Source organism: Cucumis melo, chromosome 1, assembly GCF_025177605.1.
Source record: "Cucumis melo cultivar AY chromosome 1, USDA_Cmelo_AY_1.0, whole genome shotgun sequence".
NCBI lineage: Eukaryota > Viridiplantae > Streptophyta > Magnoliopsida > Cucurbitales > Cucurbitaceae > Cucumis > Cucumis melo.
In genome coordinates, this window is record NC_066857.1 from 36,542,945 (window position 1) to 36,561,291 (window position 18,347).

Genomic DNA, 18,347 nt, shown 5'->3' on the forward strand with positions numbered 1-18,347 from the left:
ACACTGTTGAAGATATTTAGTTCAATTTGGCATCTTATACCAAACTTGAAACGTTTGCCTTGTTGAATGAACAAACTTATATAGTTATGCTTATTCCAAAACTACATTTTATGTATTCAAAAGTTAGACCAGCAAAAGGCATCCTAAAAGATTAAAATATTTTTTTGAAAAGGAAGATTAAAATAATTAACGATCAAATAAGGTCAGGATGAATAACCAATCAGGACTTAATCGAATTTTTGACTATTTGCCAGCTTTTTTGTTCTAACGGACAATTTTTTAAGATTGTGATTCAAAAGCTGTAGATATTATGATTTGTATAGCTATTTATACACAACAATTGCTCTTAAAAGCAAATAAAATGAAAAATATGTCATCTGTCAGAACATATTTTATTTTAAAAAAAATCGAATAATTTTTATAAATAACTTCAAATTCGTTTGAAATTGAAACAATTTATTAAGAAAAATCAGCTTATTGAAGATTGTACCGTTCTTTTCGGCTTTTCGTGCAAATGTAATTGGAAGATTTGGATACTTTTAATTATTTGCATCAAAGCTTTAGAATATGCTTTGAAGCGTGAGAAAAACGCTTACTCTAGCACAAAAAAGGAAAACATATAATGGCGACAATGAAGGCCTTTTATCAAGAGAATCCAAGCAATAAAAACTGATAGTAAAGCAATTCAAGTCCATGATGACAAGATAAACTAACAGAATTCTCCTTTTAGTTATGCTAAATTTTCATTATATTCATGGCTATTCACTATCATTGAAACTTCACATTGCAAAATGAGGAGAGTAAAAGAAGTCTCATTCCAAACTAAGCTGTAAACTCATCTGTATGAAGGAATTAAATGAATAAAAGCAACTAACAATATATATCCTTTAACCATTAAAACAAGAAAAGGAACAAACAAAGCCTTATAGCCATCAGTCATCGCCTGTTTTCACCATTGGAAGTGACCCATTCCCCAAAAAGTTACAAAAACTTCCTGTACTTGTGTAAAGCTTCGAAACACTAGATCATAATCCAGCGCACTGATCTAGGTTATTTTCGATATTTACGGTCAATCATCATAACTAGTTCCGCTTCCTTGATTCTCATTTGATCTGGCTTTTCATCAGCTTTATCCACTAGCTAAACAAATTTAATAAGATAGGCCACCAAAAAATCATGCATGAAGAGGTGGTTCTTGCAATTTGAATTTTGAGCTCAGACATCTGCACCAAAATATGTTTTCATTATGGTTCAACTACAGCTACTTCTGAGTGATCTTAAACATGAGAACAAATTTTTTCTCAAAAATAAACAACTTGGGACATGTCAACTCAACTGCAAAGTCGAGCATGGAATGGAGTAAAATAATAGGCTAACACGAATTAAAATTTTTGTACTAGCATGTTTTGTTTTCCAGTCAACCATGTTAGTTAGCAGTAGTATTGTGAATAGTGAATTTTAAACAATTTGAATGTCAAAGAAGGTTAATTATTGATTTCCTTGAGGAAAGAAGCCTTACTTGAACGCAATCGTGTTATAGGAATTTCTCGAAGCTCCCGCTTGATGCACAGGTATTCACCCAGTAAAGACATGACTACAAGCCCAGTTCCGTTCACAACCCACCACGTCATTGAGGAAGGCCACCCTCCATAAACGATACAAATGAAAAGGTGGAATATATAGAGTGTGGCTGCAAAATCTAAGCACTTCTTTGCTCTTTCAATCAAATAAACCAGATAACCTGCTCTGTATGACAAGAAAGACGTAATGGTAAGAGAAGCTGACACTAGTTTTATATAAAACATACTAAACAATATGAGAAAAAAAATTAATTCAGAATTGATTACTTTGCAACTAGTTACCAGCAAGTGTATTAAACATAAGAAAAGAGGGTACAATGCTAGAAAGTAACTTTCAGGATAACATTTAACAGAAACAATATCTACTGTCCCTATTACTCCAAAACTATGTTGCCATCCTTCAACCACCCCAGCCCCCAATCCATCGCCCACATATTCCAAACAAAATATTCAAGGGAGGAAAACTGCCAGTATCAGCCCAAAAATTGAAATAAAAAGCATGACAACAAACCAATAACGGCATATTCTAAATGACTTGCTTTCTCATTCCGTAGAGTTTCAACATTTATGTTTATATTGGCAATTTGGAATGTAGTTTTATGATAAGTAGACCTAACAAACCCAAACACCAAACTATTAAACATGTGAATTTCTGTGATAGTGATAGACAACATCTAAAAAGGCAAAAACAATATATTTCTTCAAAGTCAAAACAGACTAAAAGGGATTCAGAAGATAGGAAGTCAAGGGAAAAAAAAGGTTCTAACAAAAGTAGCTAACCAGCTAGTACATGAACATGGAGCTTAATTGAAATTCACATCACTTCCTGAAGGAACAACATACAGGATACTATGAACCATTAAGAAATAAGCTTCAAACACCAAAGAGATGGGTGCAATTGTAGTTTACAAAAAAATGGCCTCATTACATAATACAGAGATAAAAACACAAACATTAATATGACATTCAAAGCAAACCATTATCATGGTTAACAATCAAAAAAATATTATCGAGGGTGTTTAATCTAAATCATTCCAAATAATGTAACAAAGGCTGCATCAAATACAACTTGTCTAAACCAAGTATCGTGTATTAACATGCGGCTAAAGTAGTTCTAACTTTCTAACTTTTAATATATAAAAACAGGGCAGACAAACATGGTTGAGATTATTCCTAACCATGCATTGCAAATATTATCCCAAATACGGGGGGGGGGGGGGGGGGGGGGGGGGGGAGAGATAAAACCTAAAACAAAATTCTTACCCAGCAATTGCACTTAACAGGAACGAAGCAATCACACACCAACCAGTGGCAGTAGAAACAGTTATTGTAGCATAATCAAAGAAGTAAACAAGGCTGATCCGAGAAACGCGAGTGCCGACTAAAGTTGCAAGGAATATACCAAGAGTGAGGTAATAGAAACATTGAAGGCAAACAATTTGGGCAACAATGAGCCAAGGGTCCCATACCACTGCACCATAGAACATGACTCCAGTAGTCAGTCGGTTCTAGCTTCTCAATTACTATACTCAAACCTAAACTCAACAGAACCCAACTTCTTCCAGAATAATTGAAATACGAATTACAACCCCTCAAATTGACAATGAAATTCAAGAGATGCCCATTTCTCTTGAAAAATCCTCTCGCTGGCTCTGGCACAAGAATTTACCAATCTTGTTTCATTGGATCTGAATCAAGCGAATCCATATCCACCCATACTAAAATCAGAACAATATATAACTAACTAAAGAAACATTCAAATCAAAGAGAAGAAAAAAAAATCCCAATTGAAGAATCCAACCCTAGAAATCGATTAAATCCCAATTCGCTAATACAACGAACGTATCCCAATGGCGTCTAACCAGAAAATAAGAATTAGATCAAGACTGAAACATATAAAAGCGTGAATCTTGAGATCGAGAAGAGAGAAATAGAAGCAGCCGGCGGCAAAATTCAGGTTTCCGGGAAGAATTCCTTCCCCTTTTTCTTCAGATTTTGTAGGTCGTGTCCGGGCCGGTGCCTCCCGTGAGGAAATTTTCTTTGGTAGAGATGCACTACAGTTGTAATGTAAAATCGAAGCTTTTTCATTACTTTCATAATTAAATGGTATTATATAATTAATTAATTAATTAATTAATCGGTTATTCATTTAAATTAAAAATTATTAGAATTACTTCCCTTATCCCCACGTTTTTTCAAAAATAATTTGTTATATATATATATATATATATATATATATATATATTGCATTTTATATTTAATAATAAATCAACTTTTCTTTCTTTCTTTCTTTCTTTCTTTAAGAATATCCAAACCTATATTTGCGAGGCTGACAGACAAAATAGTACTTTATTTTAGGGAAATTTATCCTTTTAGGAGAATTTTATTTTTTGAATTTTATTTTCTAGTCCCCAAATTTTAATTTTTAAAATGTAAATTTTTGTCTAAGAATATATCTAGAATATCTTTTTATTATTTATTTTAGATGCTGGTATGATATTTCAAACTAGAAAATAATGATAGAAGAAGATGAGGGAAGTTTTACTAGTAGGGTGGAAGCGGGGGAGAGGAATAAAATAATATTTTTATTGTTATTTCGTGTATATAAGCTTTTTACTATTAACAATGATTTAAAAGCGCTTTTACAAAAGTAGCAAAAAGAAAATTATTATATCATCACATTCCCTAAATTGCAAAAGTAGTAAATTTAAAAGCATATAATCCTCTCGTAGTCATCATATTTGCAATATTCGCGATGTTCTAAATTTTATTGTCATCTTATGCAATTTCTTTAATTTAAAATGTCATGTTATCCTTAAAATATTTATAAAATGTAGAAAAATAACCTAATATTGTGATATTTTGTTATTTTCAAAAGTTTTGTTATTTGAAATAACTATTTGAGACAAAAAAAAATTAAATTTAAATTTTGCTACATGCATTTTTTCTTAAAGTTCAAAATGTTTTTGCTTTATTATTATTATTATTATTATATAACAAAAACGGTTGCATGAAATATATTGCATCTAACCATTAATAGATCAAATATTAAGGTATACCTCCAAACTTTTGTAGTAAGGTTAGTTTATTTTTAATGTTCGGACCTAAATTTGTATGGCTATCAAATGGAAGTTCTAATTAGAAAAAGACTGAGAAGCACTTCTGTCTGGAAGAAATGAAGAAACTGAAGAAATGGACAAACAAAAACTTACTGGAGCTGCTGATAAAGAAATGTTTAATTGATGAAATTAGTCATAAGTCCAGTAATTGAGGATGAAAAATTGCAATTTTCTTTTTCCAATATTCACTGCTGAGCAATACAAAGTACAAAATGGATCCAAAACAATTTTAGATTCAGCCTTGTCTAATTATACATGGCAAGCTTGATACAATCATACATTCTCTGCTTTTTTCAGCAACTTACGTGGAAAAGGTGGAGTATGTTCAGTAGGTTTCTTGATCACTTGAATACACTGCTTGTGAAACTATCGTGACGTTTGGCATCGACGATATGGATCCTCGCAGCAAGGACAATAGACAACATCTTGTTACTTGCTGTTTTATTAGTAGAATACAAAGGGCTATGGCAAGAAAAAAACCAATAGCACCTAGCTGGACAAGAGCGTAACAGGATAAACAGATGTTGGAGCGATGGATAAGGGCAGAGGAGGGTTAAGGTAAACGACACTCAGGACAGCTCTTTATCCAACTGAGTACTTGGCTTTCTCCTCCTGGCAGTTTTCTTGGCGACGGTAACTTTGACTTTGCCTTCAGCTTCAGCATTTGCCTGTTGCTGATTGTTGTTCACTATGGCTTTTGATGACTGCATTTCACTCCTGAGCCTCAATATTTCACCCTTTGCAGATGCCAAGTCTGCTTCCAGTTTCTTTGCCTTCTTCTCAAAACTGTCTCTTTCTTTTCCAAGTTTCATGACAAGGTTATGTGCATCTTCCAAATTTTCTTGTGCTTCTATGGTGGCATTCTTTTGATCAGTGATACTTTGGCGAAGCACTTCTTTTTCGTCTTCAAGATTGGCCACGTGGGAATTTGACTTCTCCAATTCTTTAGAAAGTAACAATGCATTGCGGTTCATCTCATCGAGTGACTTGATCGCTTCGTCCAAATCCGTTTCAAGAGACTTTCGTGCTTCCTTATCCTTCAGATTTTGCTTCTCCAACGTTTGAATTTCTTTGTTGAGAGAAGAAACTACTTTCCTCTCTTCTTCTAAATCGTTACTTATTGTTTCTGCCCTTTGATAGACATCCTCCAATTCCTTCTGTAAACCATTGCGACTTTCAATGACAATAGCCAGCTCATGAGATACTTTTTGCAACTCTTCATTTGTTTTCTTGAGCTGTTCCTTGGTTTCTGAAAGCTCACTGGCCAATATTTCACCATTCTGTTTTGCCTCTTCAAACTTTCTTTGTAATGAATTTCTAACTTCATCATATTCAGCCTGCAGTCTAGAAACCTCAGACTGAAGTTCTGTGCACTTGCTTTTCGATTCCTCTAACTGATTTGTAAGGTCAGAAGCCTGGTTTCTTGATTTGCTAAGATTTTCTTGAGTAACTTCCAATTCATCTTTCAGTGTTTGTGCATTACTTGATTCTAATTCCAACTTCTTTTTCAAAACATCTCTTTCTTGTGTCAGATCATTAATTCTTGTTTGGTTTCCATTTACTTCTTGGATAGCAATCCTAAGATTTTCTTGCAGTTCCTGAATTTCCTGATCTCTTTCTCCTAAAAGTTTAGCATCTAATGACGCCTTCTTTTCTGAAGATAATTTAAGACGATCGTACTCATCCTCTGCATCATCCAATTTTCTCTTATAATCGTCTCTTGTAAGGACCAAAGAAGCTACATTGGCATTTAATTCATCCACCATAGAAATCCTCATCTCAAGTTCTTCCTTATTGCTCTGAAGCTCGTCCTTCAAACTTTGAATCTCTGAACGGGCAGCAACCAATTCATCCTTTGCTTGATTGTAGGAAGACAACAGGTTCTTCAATTCTACCTCCTTTTCTGCAAGGGAAGAATTGGTCTTTTGAATATCATCCTCCTTATCCTTGAGCTCCAAACCAAGCAAGTTAACCCTTTCTTGTAAAAGCTCAATAGATACGAGACTTTCTTGCAGCTTCGCCTCGAGTATATGCTTGTCTTCCTCAGCCTTTGAGAGGTCTTTTTGAAGGTTACTAATGCAAACATTGAGCTCTTCTATTTTCCCTTTCTCATTTCTTATCTCCTGCCCCAAGCGTCCAATAGTGACATTGGCTGTATTTAGTTGGTTCACCAAAGAAGTCTGTTCTTCCTTTGCCTTACTTAATTGCTTCGTATGTTCTTCCTGTTCACTCTGTAACTTTGAATCATAGCTTCTCCTCATTGAAATAATGGAAGATTCCTTCTCCTTTAGTTTAGTACTTATCTGTGAATTCAAATTTGATACCATTGTCATTCAGAGTGAAGAACAAAAAATCTCAAAAAAAGAGCCTCAGATATTCATCAGCTATTCAAAATTTTCTTACGTACAGCAAATAAAAAAGGGATGCGAGAAGACAGGATTATTGGTTAAAATCATAGCTCGAAATGTATTTGAGAACAGACAGGAAAAGCTTGATTATTCCATCAGGCAAAGAATAATACAAATGCAAAGTGAACTTTGAACCATTTGAAGGTGGGTGTTCAAAATATTTGCCTTGTCAAGAATGAGCTTACAGATTCTATCGTCAATTCGGCAGCCATTTTCTCTTTTTGAGCTACTGCATAGAGTGATCCAAGCACCCCCGAACCAAAAACTCCAATTACATTGAGAATAGATGCAAAAGGATTTGGTGGTTTCTCTATCTGGGCCGCTTGCTGTCCCAAAGTAAACAGCATAATTAGGGAAATTTCAGGAATGATCGAAACCATAACATAGTAAAAATAAATCAAAATAATCATATTTTTGTAAATTAAGCAGAGATTCAGACCTCAACAATTTGATTCCCTTCTTGAGCCTTCACATCAGTTTTCTCTGAACAAATCAAATAGATGTGTGAAGATTACACAATTAAAGATTAAAACATCAATTGGCACCTATGTTTTAAAGACAATGGATGTGGAACAAAATATCACGACAAACCTCATCCAAGCTATAAGATATATTCACACGACTTTTAAACAATATCCAAGTAATTAACAACTGACATCAAATTCACAAAAATGCATTAAATTGACTTGACTAAATGATCAACCACAAAATGTGGAAATTCTGGTTGTCTACAACTTTGCATCAGGAGTTGCTATATGAGGCCCAATTGAGCAATAAAAAAACAAGAAGCTACCATTGCAAATAAACTATCAACCTTCTTCCAGAAAAAGATCATAGTCTATAAATTATAATTGTCCGCCGTTTGGTATATATGAACTCATGAAGTCAACAGGAAAATGTTTACTGAGTTTGAAAAGAATACAAACTTTTCATCTAAGAACTAAAGGAAGAATTACTTACTCACGAATTTTCAGAAGGAAGAATTAATTACAAGAAACCACACTCCAAACTCCAAAGAAAGCAAGTAACGTAACAATAAGAAAAACAACTATATTCATACGGCTACCTAGTTGAGTCAATGCTCTAAAACTTCATACATAAGGAAAATTACAAGTAGCACTATAAAAATCTGTCATATATAGAAGAAAGACTCCAGCTATTTCCCATATACAACAGAATCTCCATTGACAGAACTGTCTATCAAAAATTTCTTTGTTTGATATGCAAACTGTCACCGTAATCATAACATTGTTAACTAACTAAACGCACTTCAATTCATTGGACTATTATGTACACTAATTATTGAAAACTAACCCAACCAAACCGCAACCCATCTCTTTAAATTCCGAAACAACCACATTGCAATAAGAAAAAGCAAAAGGACCAATTAACCTGTACCCGAACCGTCAAGAGCTTGAGCCTTGAATTGCAGAATCGGAAATACAGAAATACCCAGAAATAAAATCGCCCTCCTCTTGCATAATCCATCGTCGTTCGAGTAATCTTTGCTCCTCAGAGCCGCCGGCACTCCACTTCTCTGTTTCGCCTCAACGTTTCTTAAGGGTAGTGAATTTGATTGTGAAGAACAAGAACAAGAAGGAACTGAAGAAAATGAAAAGCGAGAAACATAAAGCGGAGACTGAGAAAAGCAAGTGCTTCCCATTGCAAAACCCATCATCGATTTCACAGTTCAACCTTCCAGTTTGTTTCTCTTGCAAGATGATTGAAGATGAACCAAAAATGTTCTTTTTCCCTATTTTTTTCTATCCGTCTCGTCCCATCTTCCGGCTCCGGCTATGGCTTCCCGTGGTTGAAGCCGATACGAAATTGACTTCTATACCCTCTTTGGATTCTATAATTTACATGGATCCATAGTTCGCGGTCGTTAGAGTTCAGTGTTGTTTTTCGTAATATTGAACTGATTTGTGGTTCATTCCGTAAGCAGATCCCACGTGGATAGTACGGACTTGAACATTTGGCATTGTTCTCTAACCACTAAAAACATGCCACGTAAGAAAATAGTTCAGCTTATCCACAACTTGCTTCTGTTATGTTGCCATGTCATACTGTTTTTGGTCTCCTTGGAAGGAAAAGCAAATTCAGAATACAAAATGCCAAAATTTAATCAATGATTTGAAATTAGCTTCGATGTAATTTTAGTGGTTTCAAACGTTTCATCCAATATTTTTATAAGTTTATATTGTTTTGTCAAATTTTATAGACCAACCATTTTAATTTCATTGTTCGTAACAAAGTTTTTTTTTTTCAATATTTCTACATCTTATTTAATAGTTTCAAACTATAAATACGGGAATGTTAACTCTTTAAAATTATAGAAAATACGAACATAATTAACTTCAAACCTTATTATACAACTTTTTAGCTCAAAACATGACTTTGAATTAAGCATATATTAGCATAAAACTTGAGTTTTATGTTTGCAACTATGAATTTTAGAGATTCATAGTATTCTCTTTAGATATATAGTTCTATAAACAATTAGTAATTCGACCCAAAATATTAATATATATAATAGTAAAAACAAATTTACAAATATATTAAAATTTAAATGAAAGAACTTTGAGAATCTATCATTCACAATGAATAATAATGCAAGCAACCAAGGCCCACGAGATTCAAAACCCTGTTTCGGTCCAAAATTAATCAAAATTTCGGCCCAATAAAATGGCCCAAATGGAAGCAATAAATAGATCTGCGTACGTTAGCAGCAACGTTAAGATATACCCGTGTCTTGCTCCCTCGTCTGTCCTCTTGTTTGTTCCAAAAGCTTTATTCCTTTCATCTCTCTTCGAACCCTTCCGAGCTCTTCTTCAGACACAACAACAAGCTTTAGCTGAATCGTGCAGCTGCAGCTGCATAGTTCTTTGATTTTTCCTCCTTTTTGCTCCAGGTAAGAGCTCGTGGACTCTGATATTCTCGAAATTTCGGTTCTTCTCTGAAATTAGGGCTTTTGGAGAGTCACAAATTTCCCTCTTCTATGCTTTTTGGATCTTCCATTCCAATTGGTGTCACGGAACTGTGTTCGCACGATATTTTTATGGAATCGAGAAGATAGGGGTTAATTATTGCTTTTTTTTGGCACCTCTTTTCGTCGATGAATTGGAGTTTGTAGCATATTGAATTATTTCTGGATCTCGAACGAGACATAGGGGATCTGATTAATAGTTATTTCCTATCGTTTCGGCAGAAGTTCGAGATTCTTGCTGGAGATTATTTATCCAATATGGGTTTTTGAAGAGTTAGGGAGTAAAGTTATTTCTGAGGTCGATTTGTAGAAAGATATGTTGTTTGAGAACGGATGTAGTGATTTTTTTGTCCTTAATTGCAGTTCGGTTGTCAAGGAAATGTGGATTATGGTATAATTTGACAAACGGTTGGGTTTTTGAGGGACTAGCTCTGAGATTTTGTTTCTGCTGTTATTTGATCTCAAATGGATAACGGAGAAGAAAGATATCCTATATCCAAACGTTACAGTGTGAACCATCGGGAAAATTTTGGTTCTCTACCGCGTCAAAAGATTCCTTTCCAGGATCCTTCTTATTCAAGGCCAGTCAGTAATCAGTATGTGGATGAGGATGTTGAGGATGACGAAGAAGAGGATGGATTGGGGGAGGAAGAAGATGAAAATTATCAGAACAATGGTTTTGCTCACACGAGTGAAGAAGTAGACGATGGCGATGACGAAGATGATTTTGATATGGATGAAGATATCAAGCAGAACAATACTGTGAAATTGGATGATGCTGATTTGGAAAGGCACCCCAAGAAGCGACGGTTAAAGAATTTGATATCCAATTATGAACTTGCTCCTCGTATGCCACCACCATCCTCAACCCCAGCACAAAAATCATTTGTTGGGGGTAGGAATTCATTGACAGATTGGAACGAACATGAAACAGTTGTACTTCTAGATGCCTGGGGTGAACGGTTTCTTCAACATGGAAGGAAAAGTCTTCGATCTGAGGAATGGCAAGAGGTTGCTGAGAAGGTATCGGAGGTCTCTAAGATTGACAGGACTGACACACAGTGTCGTAACCGCCTCGATACCTTGAAGAAGAAGTATAAAAAGGAAAAATCAAAATCAACAGAAATGGGTGGACCTACAAGCAAGTGGGTTTACTTTAAGAAGATGGACATGTTAATGTCTTCACCTCCAAACCAAGGTGGCTTATCATGTGGGTTAGATTCGGGGGAGTATGTGTTCATGAACCCTAGAGCTTATCTGAATCGTGCAAATGGGCTGGATGAGATGAGGGATAGCCCCGATAACTCAGAATCTGATGATTGCGAGGACGACGAACTTGATGGACTTCCACCAAAGAAAAGAATATACGGGAGGAACAACGAGGATAGCTCTTCCTTCAGGATGCTAGCCGATTCCATTCACAAGTTCAGTGAGATTTACGAGAAGATCGAGAGCAGCAAAAGACATCAAATGATGGAGTTAGAGAAGATGAGGATGGATTTCTTAAGAGATTTGGAGTTACAGAAAAGGCAGATAATGGAGAGAGCTCAAGCAGAGATCGCCAAACTTAGGCAGGGGGACGATGAGGAATACGGTGCCTCCGCAAAGAGTGCCAGTGGATAATGTAATCTTAATACACAATCTTGGATGTTTACTACTATATTTCCTTAGTATGTTATTGATCACTCTCTGTTTGTATAATATATGGGAGGGCCCGCCCCCCCAATTGATTTCTAATTAGTGCGATATTAGATGGAACCGTTCTTACTTCTTGACGACAATAATAGAATTACAGAATTATATTTCACTTCATCTTTTCCTATCTTTAACCATATATTTTGTCTTAAAATCCAAAACAACATCGTCATGGCTAAATTTCTAACCTTAAAGGGTTGTCTTTGAGAAGACGATATGGCCATTTTGTCATCGTAACCTGAAATTGATGACCCAAACTATAATGTGAAGCAGTAACAAGATGGTAAATTTAGATGAACAAAAATTATCCATTTAATAATATTTCGAGTTCAAAATGGTATAGAGAAAGTAGGGCAGAAAATAGGAGTATGAGCCTCGAAAACGGGAGGCAATTAATAGCACAAACATTTCTCTGAAAATTTTCCTTTAGAAAGAGAAAAAAGAAAAAAAGAAAGAAACGGATTGGTGAAGACTAGCTCCAGCAACGAAAGAAACACCTAGGGAAAACAACCGAATGCAAAATGCTTCACAAGTGATTTCACAAGTCAATACAAGGCCAGCCCTTTTCCATAGTTTGTTCATCAGCTCATCAAGATTTCATTTCGTTTTTTTTGGCTCGACAACAGTTCTCCATAAATAATAAAGCAAGGCATCTAAGCAGAGATCAAGCACCACTAGTATGTTCGGGTTTCTCCGTCTCCATTGGCTCTGTAGAGGCTGAGGATACCTCGGTTTCATCACCTGCTTTCCTGTTTGGGCTCGCACTAGCATTAGAAGCAGCACTGGCATCTCCCTGTTGCTGCTCACTGCCCTGAGGAGCCGGGGGAGGTGTCTCGGGAGCAGCTGGCTTCGGTTTCGTCATTATTGGTCTACAAAACCTGCAGAGGATTCAAGACGTGAGGAAAAAAAACCAACGAGCAGCTATACAAGCAATGCTTGCTGTGGATTAGCATGCCAACAAGACGACGGAATAGATTCAATGCTCAATTTAGATGGAAAAAAGTAAAGGAATCCCGAACCTGTCGAGTGCTTCAGCTTTCTTTCTCACATCAGCAGAATAGAGGGCTGGTGTAGCATGTTTGGGTAGTGAGTCTTGGTGCTGCTTTTTCTCTCTTAACCAGGCCTCAGCTTCCACACACTCGTTCAAGACCTGCAGAATATTTTGATAGAGGGCAATGAATTAGAATCACCTAAACGCATAATTGCCAAGAAGAGAGACTTGAAACAATGGAGTACCTTCTGTTTCTCCGAGATGTCGATGTGGTCAAATTTAGCATCAGCTGACATTGCTGCTTCCCTGTAACTGTTGATGCAGTAAACAAGTTGATCGATCACACTTCCTCTCTCCATATGCTCTTTGTAACGCTCCTCTATCGGGTCACCTTGCTGCAATTATGTTCAACATTAGAATGTACAAAGATCACGTACAGAAAAGGGAGAGTATATCTTGTAATCAATATCAGTATTTTCTTCCTTAGGGTGGATGAAAGCATGAAACATATCATCACTTACTTTCTTCAATTCCTCGAGTTTTGCAATGTACACTCCTTTTGTTTCATCCTCCCCATCCTCATACAACCAATCTTCAACCTCCTGAAGTTTGCCAGAAAGCTCTTCTCTCTGTGATTCAGTGACAAAATCCTGGTATTTATCGTGCAACTGGAAAAAAAGAAAAATCATCAGTTCAGTCAAAATTCAACATTGAGAGAAGCTCATCATAAAAAAGGGGTAGCCGTAGCTAACCTTGTTTCTCATTTCATACACATATGCCTCAACAGCATTTTTCTTCTCTTTGGTCTCCTCCATCACCCGATCCTGTAAAGCCATTTCAAACTCCTTTTCCACCGCTTTTTGGACATCAGCAGCTGCCAATCCACCATAAATCAATTCCACTACCGGTATGTTGGTTTTCTTTACCTTTTTCTTCGGTGCTTCAACCTGAATGCCAAGATATCAGCTATGTACAATACGAAACTACCTACCCACAGAAAACTACTGTGTACTGAAAACAACACACCATGAACTTAAATTGCTACCGAAACAATAAGCTAAGTTACTCCAACTAAAGTTGGGACTTGACCCTTTTAGTGACTCCCAAAGAAACTGTTAGGCCACCTACTACAATATAGTAGGAAGGGTGATAAGGGAAAAGCACGTGTTTGTGGGAGTGTGGCTGCTGAGGGAACATAGGGGGACCACAGTTTGTTAAGCTTGAGGGGGGGGGGGGGGGGAGCGGTTGAGAGGTTGGTTGTTGAGGGCATGTTCATTGGGTGAGAGTTAGGGATTTCTCTTGAGAGTGAGGGAACACTGGAAAGTCGGAAGTTTTTCTTTACTGTAATCTTGTTCTTGTTAATGCTCTGTCTCGTGTCTTGTTCTTTACTGAATTGAATTGTCATTTCTATACCAGCCTTTGGCTATATTACTATCGAATAAATTTCTGTTAGAACAAGCAATTTTCAACCTGGGACGGATCAAGAGAACAGCTCAAAAAAGAATTGAGGAGAAATTGGAGGTGTTTGAACAGAAGGTTTCAGAATTTATGTTTTGCTTATAACGTGTAAAAAGGATGAAGTACAATTTCAATCTTTCAATTAAGTATTCAACACACTGAAATCTATATGTTAAAAGAAAGTGGGGAAAAAATCAGAACCATGATGAAGTAGAATGAAAAGAGAAGGAAAAGGAAACCAGGATAAAAAGAAAAGCCAATTAGAAAGTGTGACTTAGGGAAATCAAACTGAGAAAAGAGGGCAGAATTCAATATATCATAGACCTCCAACTTGTTACCATACAGACTACATATACACATATAGCTTATTAATTCCTAGATTTCATTATCCGTATTGATAGTTTCTCAAGAATAAAAATTATCCATATCGATAGAGACCACACAAGATAGTTGGAGGATTGGGAATGGAAGTCCCCGTACTCACCTTGGAATCTGTCTCCATTTGTACGGACTGTTCTCCTGACTCTGCACTGCCATTTTCAGCTCCAGCATCTGTGGTTCCTTTGGCATCTTGCATGTTGACATCGTTCTCGTTAGAACTGGGAGGGGCAGCAGCATCAGCGGGAGCTTCATCAGTCTCCATTTTAGCTGGCTGTTCCTTGGTGACTGGAATATCCACGTCCTCCTCCTCTAACAGCTAAACCCACAGAAATTCCGCCATCAGAGAAGATTAAAGACACACACAAAATAAGGAGGAAAGATCAATAGATGACTTACTGTTGCTGATTCAACAGAGACAATTCCATGCAAATTAAGTCGAACCTTCACTTTCACCTTTGATCTTCCACCTTTAGAAGATTGAAAAGGACCGATCTGGATATGCACATCACCAACAACTTAATTTCCATTACTACATAACAGCAAATGCTCAAGCTAATCAAATATTAATGGTTAACCCTTACCGTATATGTACTGATCTTTCCTTGCTGATCAGAATCAGTATAGTGTACATCAACACTAAATGTGCCAGACCTATAAAACGTGAGAGCCTTAACACTAGGTATTGGATTCCCCTTGGGAAAAACAACAGTGCTCTGCTGATTGTCCAGTGCACCATTTTGAGAATCTGAAGCAGCACCTTTCCACGAGAGAGCTATGGAAAATGGGAAGTGCTCGTTTACCTTCAAAAGGGAAAACCGATGAATCAGGGAGGAAATGCAAAAAAGCACATACTCAGCAAAATAGTTTCACCCTTCTTAAATGATCAACTTCAAAACTACCGCTACCAATCAGGTATGTTGAATTATGACTTACATGTTCCATCAAAAGTTAATGAAAAGAAAAACGTTCTTATATGTGTATGAATAATGCACAAGTGAACGCAAAAACAATAAATCTTGATTTGACAAGAGAATATTAGTCAGAGGGCAGTCTAAAGGAAAAGATCAATTGTAGTGATTCAATCGGTGCTCTTACCTGAAATTCTCGCACTTTGAATGTGGGACTGAGGATTGCACACTGAAGGGCACTACCTCTTGCAACACACTCGCTTGCATTCATAGTACGCCTAGGCTCCTTTTTGAAGAAGTCTGTCAATATTTTGATTATAGCAGGGACACGAGAACCTGAACCAACGACTTCAACTACGTGGATATTCTCAACAGTAAGACCAGCTTCTGCAAGAGCCTGCTCCAGAGGTCCTTTAACACGTTCTAAAATAGGAATGCTTATTTGTTCAAATTCCTCACGCTTAATGATTCCCTTCACATCCTTCTCATCCATCAAACATTCTATGTTCAAAGGTGCCACAGGGTTTGCACTAAGGACTTTCTTAAGCTTCTCGCATGCAGTTCGGAGCCTAAGACAGGCCCTTGCATTCTGGTAAACATCTATTTTGTATTCGTCCTTGAATTTTGCTGCAAAGTGATGAAATAGTACCTCATCAAAATCTCTGCCACCAAGAGACTGATCGGATGAATGGGCCAATACTTTCAACTGCCCCTTCTTAAAGCCTGCTATGCACACTTGCATGCTTGCATGTCCAATATCAACAAATGCCACATTCAACTGGTCATTTTCAGGCAAATCGGTTTTATAAATACCATAAGCCAAGGCTGTCGCAGTAGTTTCATGTATCAAGCGAAGGGGATGCAATCCAGCAATTGTGGCTGCATCCAATACAGCCCTTCTCTGAAGATCAGTGAAGTAGACTGGGATTCCAATGCAGCAATCAACCACTGCTGCGTTGAGATTAGTCTCGGCGATGCCTTTCAGATTCGAAAATAGCATCCCCAACAACTGAGTAGGTGTAAATGTTTTTAACTCACCAAGGTAACGCACATGAACTAAAGGAAAGCCATCAGGCCCCTCAGTTACAGAAAATGGCAACGACTGGAGATCCTTCTGCAATCCAGGATCAGAGAATTTCCGCCCAATCAATCTCTTAACCTGAGAGACTGAATTCTTGATGTTCATCATGATTGACGCCGCGCCAGCTGTCCCAATGAACCGCTGCTTGTCACCAAAGCTGACAATAGCTGGAGTTTCTCGCTTGGATTCATCATTGAGAACAACATCGATACCTCGCTGCCTAGCAACAGCTACAATGCAGCTCTCGTTACCAAAATCAAAACCAACAACGCTCATCTTGCAAGAGATTCAACCGATGTGTCAAAAACAATCGGTCTCAGAAAAGTAGTAGAACCTGAAAATATTAATGATGTTGTTATTATCAACAAGAAAAAGATTTGCAATTGTTCATCCTTAAGAAGAACCGTTCCAGTAATTATTATAAAAAGTATCAATATCGTTATATTCTTGAACTTATTAGCGGTAACTACAGTAATGTCAAATCAATACGCCATCTTGCGCATTTGATTGGAAGATTTAAATAAGATACAAGAAACATGAAACGCCACAGCCACGATCCAACTAGAGCAATCCGTTTGTTTCCTCTTGCAGCCAAATTAGAAATACACTTCATTAAATACTTATTATCATATCAGTACATCTCGACATTTCAAGAGACAGATCAAACAAGGAAACTACACATCACATTAAATAAACGAAATAATCAACAAAAAGTAAGATATCAAACTAGGTCGAGATGCTTCAATCTGCAAAAAAAAAAGAAAAATGTAATAACGCAAACAAAAAAGTGAAGCAACAGATTCATTTCCACAAAAGAGTAACAAGAGTAGAATTCATTTGAATGTAAAAGAAAAACACACCGAATCTGAAGAGGAAAGCAAATAAAACAGAAACTAACTTCAAAATGGCTGAATCGACGAAGCGAAAGTCTCAGATCTACAACTGAATAAAACAAGCAAATCTGAATCAGATATGATATCAGCGTAGAGAAACAAACCTTCAGAGCGATCCGAAGAGCAGGAGCGAAAGAAGAGAAGAGATATTGAAATTCTTGGGTTTCTGGAAGTCTCCACAAGACCGGCCTTTGTACACGAACACGAGTCGCGAAGTGCTCTAGGGGAAAGCTTATAAAAGAAAGGGCTACGTACTACTCTGTAGGGCTTTCTATGGAATTTTGACGTTTATTTTTCTAATTTTTTCGTATTTTTTATTATTTTTATGAGTCTACTTTTTTATTTATATTTTTTTTGATTCGAGGGGCAGCCTTTAGAATTGGAGCGGTCGTGGTCCTAGAGTCATCTAGAGAGATACTGAAGTTCTAGAAAGATCTATACGCACTGTGCTTTCCAAATCCCTCGTTTCTCGTTTTCTGGGCTGGGCCTTTACTGCCTTCCATGGGCTCCGTTGTTTGACATTCTTCGGCCCACGAGACTGCAAATGGCCCAATATTATTTTATTAAGTTTTATTTATATGATCTATTTATCCAAGGATGATCATCTACTTGCTTGGAATCGGCTTTTTTTCTCGATAAAACTGCTACCGATCATAGTTGATTTAGTAAATTTTCAAACTAAGGGTTGGCCGGTTAGGTTTTTTTGATCAGATTGAAAACTTATAGATACTTTTAAAAAAAATTCTGAAATCAATCTATTTTTTTTTATCAACTGACATCGATTTAGTTGACTCAATTTTTCGATCTATCACATCCCATTGAAATTTTAATTTTTACTATAGATATC

At 36.7% G+C, this 18,347-nt stretch overlaps 4 protein-coding genes across 7 annotated transcripts; 1 reads left to right on the forward strand and 3 right to left on the reverse strand.

Moving 5' to 3' along the window:
* Positions 1-823: 823 nt before the first annotated feature.
* LOC103500569 (uncharacterized) lies at positions 824-3,661 on the reverse strand. The gene is made up of 3 exons (XM_008463920.3): positions 2,844-3,661; positions 1,520-1,746; positions 824-1,223 (listed from the first exon to the last, which is right to left on the reverse strand). Exons 1-3 carry the CDS (start codon positions 3,065-3,067, stop codon positions 1,216-1,218), a joined length of 459 nt encoding a protein of 152 aa, XP_008462142.2. The 5' UTR covers positions 3,068-3,661; the 3' UTR covers positions 824-1,215.
* A 1,186-nt stretch (positions 3,662-4,847) lies between these two features.
* Positions 4,848-8,994, reverse strand: LOC103500570 (MAR-binding filament-like protein 1-1). 2 transcript variants are annotated; one of them, XM_051091147.1, is made up of 4 exons: positions 8,506-8,994; positions 7,547-7,590; positions 7,293-7,433; positions 4,848-7,002 (listed from the first exon to the last, which is right to left on the reverse strand). In XM_051091147.1, the coding sequence occupies exons 1-4, from the start codon at positions 8,783-8,785 to the stop codon at positions 5,269-5,271; spliced, it is 2,199 nt and encodes a 732-aa protein (XP_050947104.1). In that variant the 5' UTR covers positions 8,786-8,994; the 3' UTR covers positions 4,848-5,268. The 2 variants fall into 2 exon arrangements, with proteins under 2 accessions (XP_050947104.1, XP_008462143.2); XM_008463921.3 differs by having other exon boundaries at positions 8,500-8,946.
* An 857-nt stretch (positions 8,995-9,851) lies between these two features.
* LOC103500571 (trihelix transcription factor ENAP1) lies at positions 9,852-11,900 on the forward strand. 2 transcript variants are annotated; one of them, XM_051091152.1, is made up of 2 exons: positions 9,852-10,018; positions 10,316-11,900. In XM_051091152.1, the coding sequence occupies exon 2, from the start codon at positions 10,559-10,561 to the stop codon at positions 11,714-11,716; it is 1,158 nt and encodes a 385-aa protein (XP_050947109.1). In that variant the 5' UTR covers positions 9,852-10,018; positions 10,316-10,558; the 3' UTR covers positions 11,717-11,900. The 2 variants fall into 2 exon arrangements, with proteins under 2 accessions (XP_050947109.1, XP_008462144.2); XM_008463922.3 differs by having other exon boundaries at positions 10,457-11,900.
* Positions 11,901-12,076: 176 nt separating this feature from the next.
* LOC103500572 (heat shock 70 kDa protein 15-like) lies at positions 12,077-17,907 on the reverse strand. 2 transcript variants are annotated; one of them, XM_008463924.3, is made up of 10 exons: positions 17,605-17,907; positions 15,714-16,941; positions 15,200-15,418; positions 15,015-15,110; positions 14,722-14,934; positions 13,532-13,726; positions 13,301-13,447; positions 13,025-13,174; positions 12,808-12,938; positions 12,077-12,666 (listed from the first exon to the last, which is right to left on the reverse strand). In XM_008463924.3, exons 2-10 carry the CDS (start codon positions 16,881-16,883, stop codon positions 12,453-12,455), a joined length of 2,535 nt encoding a protein of 844 aa, XP_008462146.2. In that variant the 5' UTR covers positions 16,884-16,941; positions 17,605-17,907; the 3' UTR covers positions 12,077-12,452. The 2 variants fall into 2 exon arrangements, with proteins under 2 accessions (XP_008462146.2, XP_008462147.2); XM_008463925.3 differs by having other exon boundaries at positions 17,506-17,784.
* Positions 17,908-18,347: the final 440 nt, after the last annotated feature.

Excerpts from the sequence above, each read along its gene's own strand:
- LOC103500569 (XM_008463920.3), bottom strand. The coding sequence starts at position 3,067 with ATGTTCTATGGTGCAGTGGTATGGGACCCTTGGCTCATTGTTGCCCAA. Across the intron at positions 1,747-2,843 it reads CTGTTAAGTGCAATTGCTGG|AGCAGGTTATCTGGTTTATT; the intron begins GTAAGAATTTTG and ends CTTGTCATACAG.
- LOC103500570 (XM_008463921.3), bottom strand. The coding sequence starts at position 8,785 with ATGATGGGTTTTGCAATGGGAAGCACTTGCTTTTCTCAGTCTCCGCTT. Across the intron at positions 7,434-7,546 it reads AAGGGAATCAAATTGTTGAG|CAAGCGGCCCAGATAGAGAA; the intron begins GTCTGAATCTCT and ends ACTTTGGGACAG. Across the intron at positions 7,003-7,292 it reads CCGAATTGACGATAGAATCT|ATAAGTACTAAACTAAAGGA; the intron begins GTAAGCTCATTC and ends TTGAATTCACAG.
- LOC103500571 (XM_051091152.1), top strand. The coding sequence starts at position 10,559 with ATGGATAACGGAGAAGAAAGATATCCTATATCCAAACGTTACAGTGTG.
- LOC103500572 (XM_008463924.3), bottom strand. The coding sequence starts at position 16,883 with ATGAGCGTTGTTGGTTTTGATTTTGGTAACGAGAGCTGCATTGTAGCT. Across the intron at positions 15,419-15,713 it reads TCAAAGTGCGAGAATTTCAG|GTAAACGAGCACTTCCCATT; the intron begins GTAAGAGCACCG and ends TCCCTTTTGAAG. Across the intron at positions 15,111-15,199 it reads GAAAGATCAGTACATATACG|ATCGGTCCTTTTCAATCTTC; the intron begins GTAAGGGTTAAC and ends GTGCATATCCAG.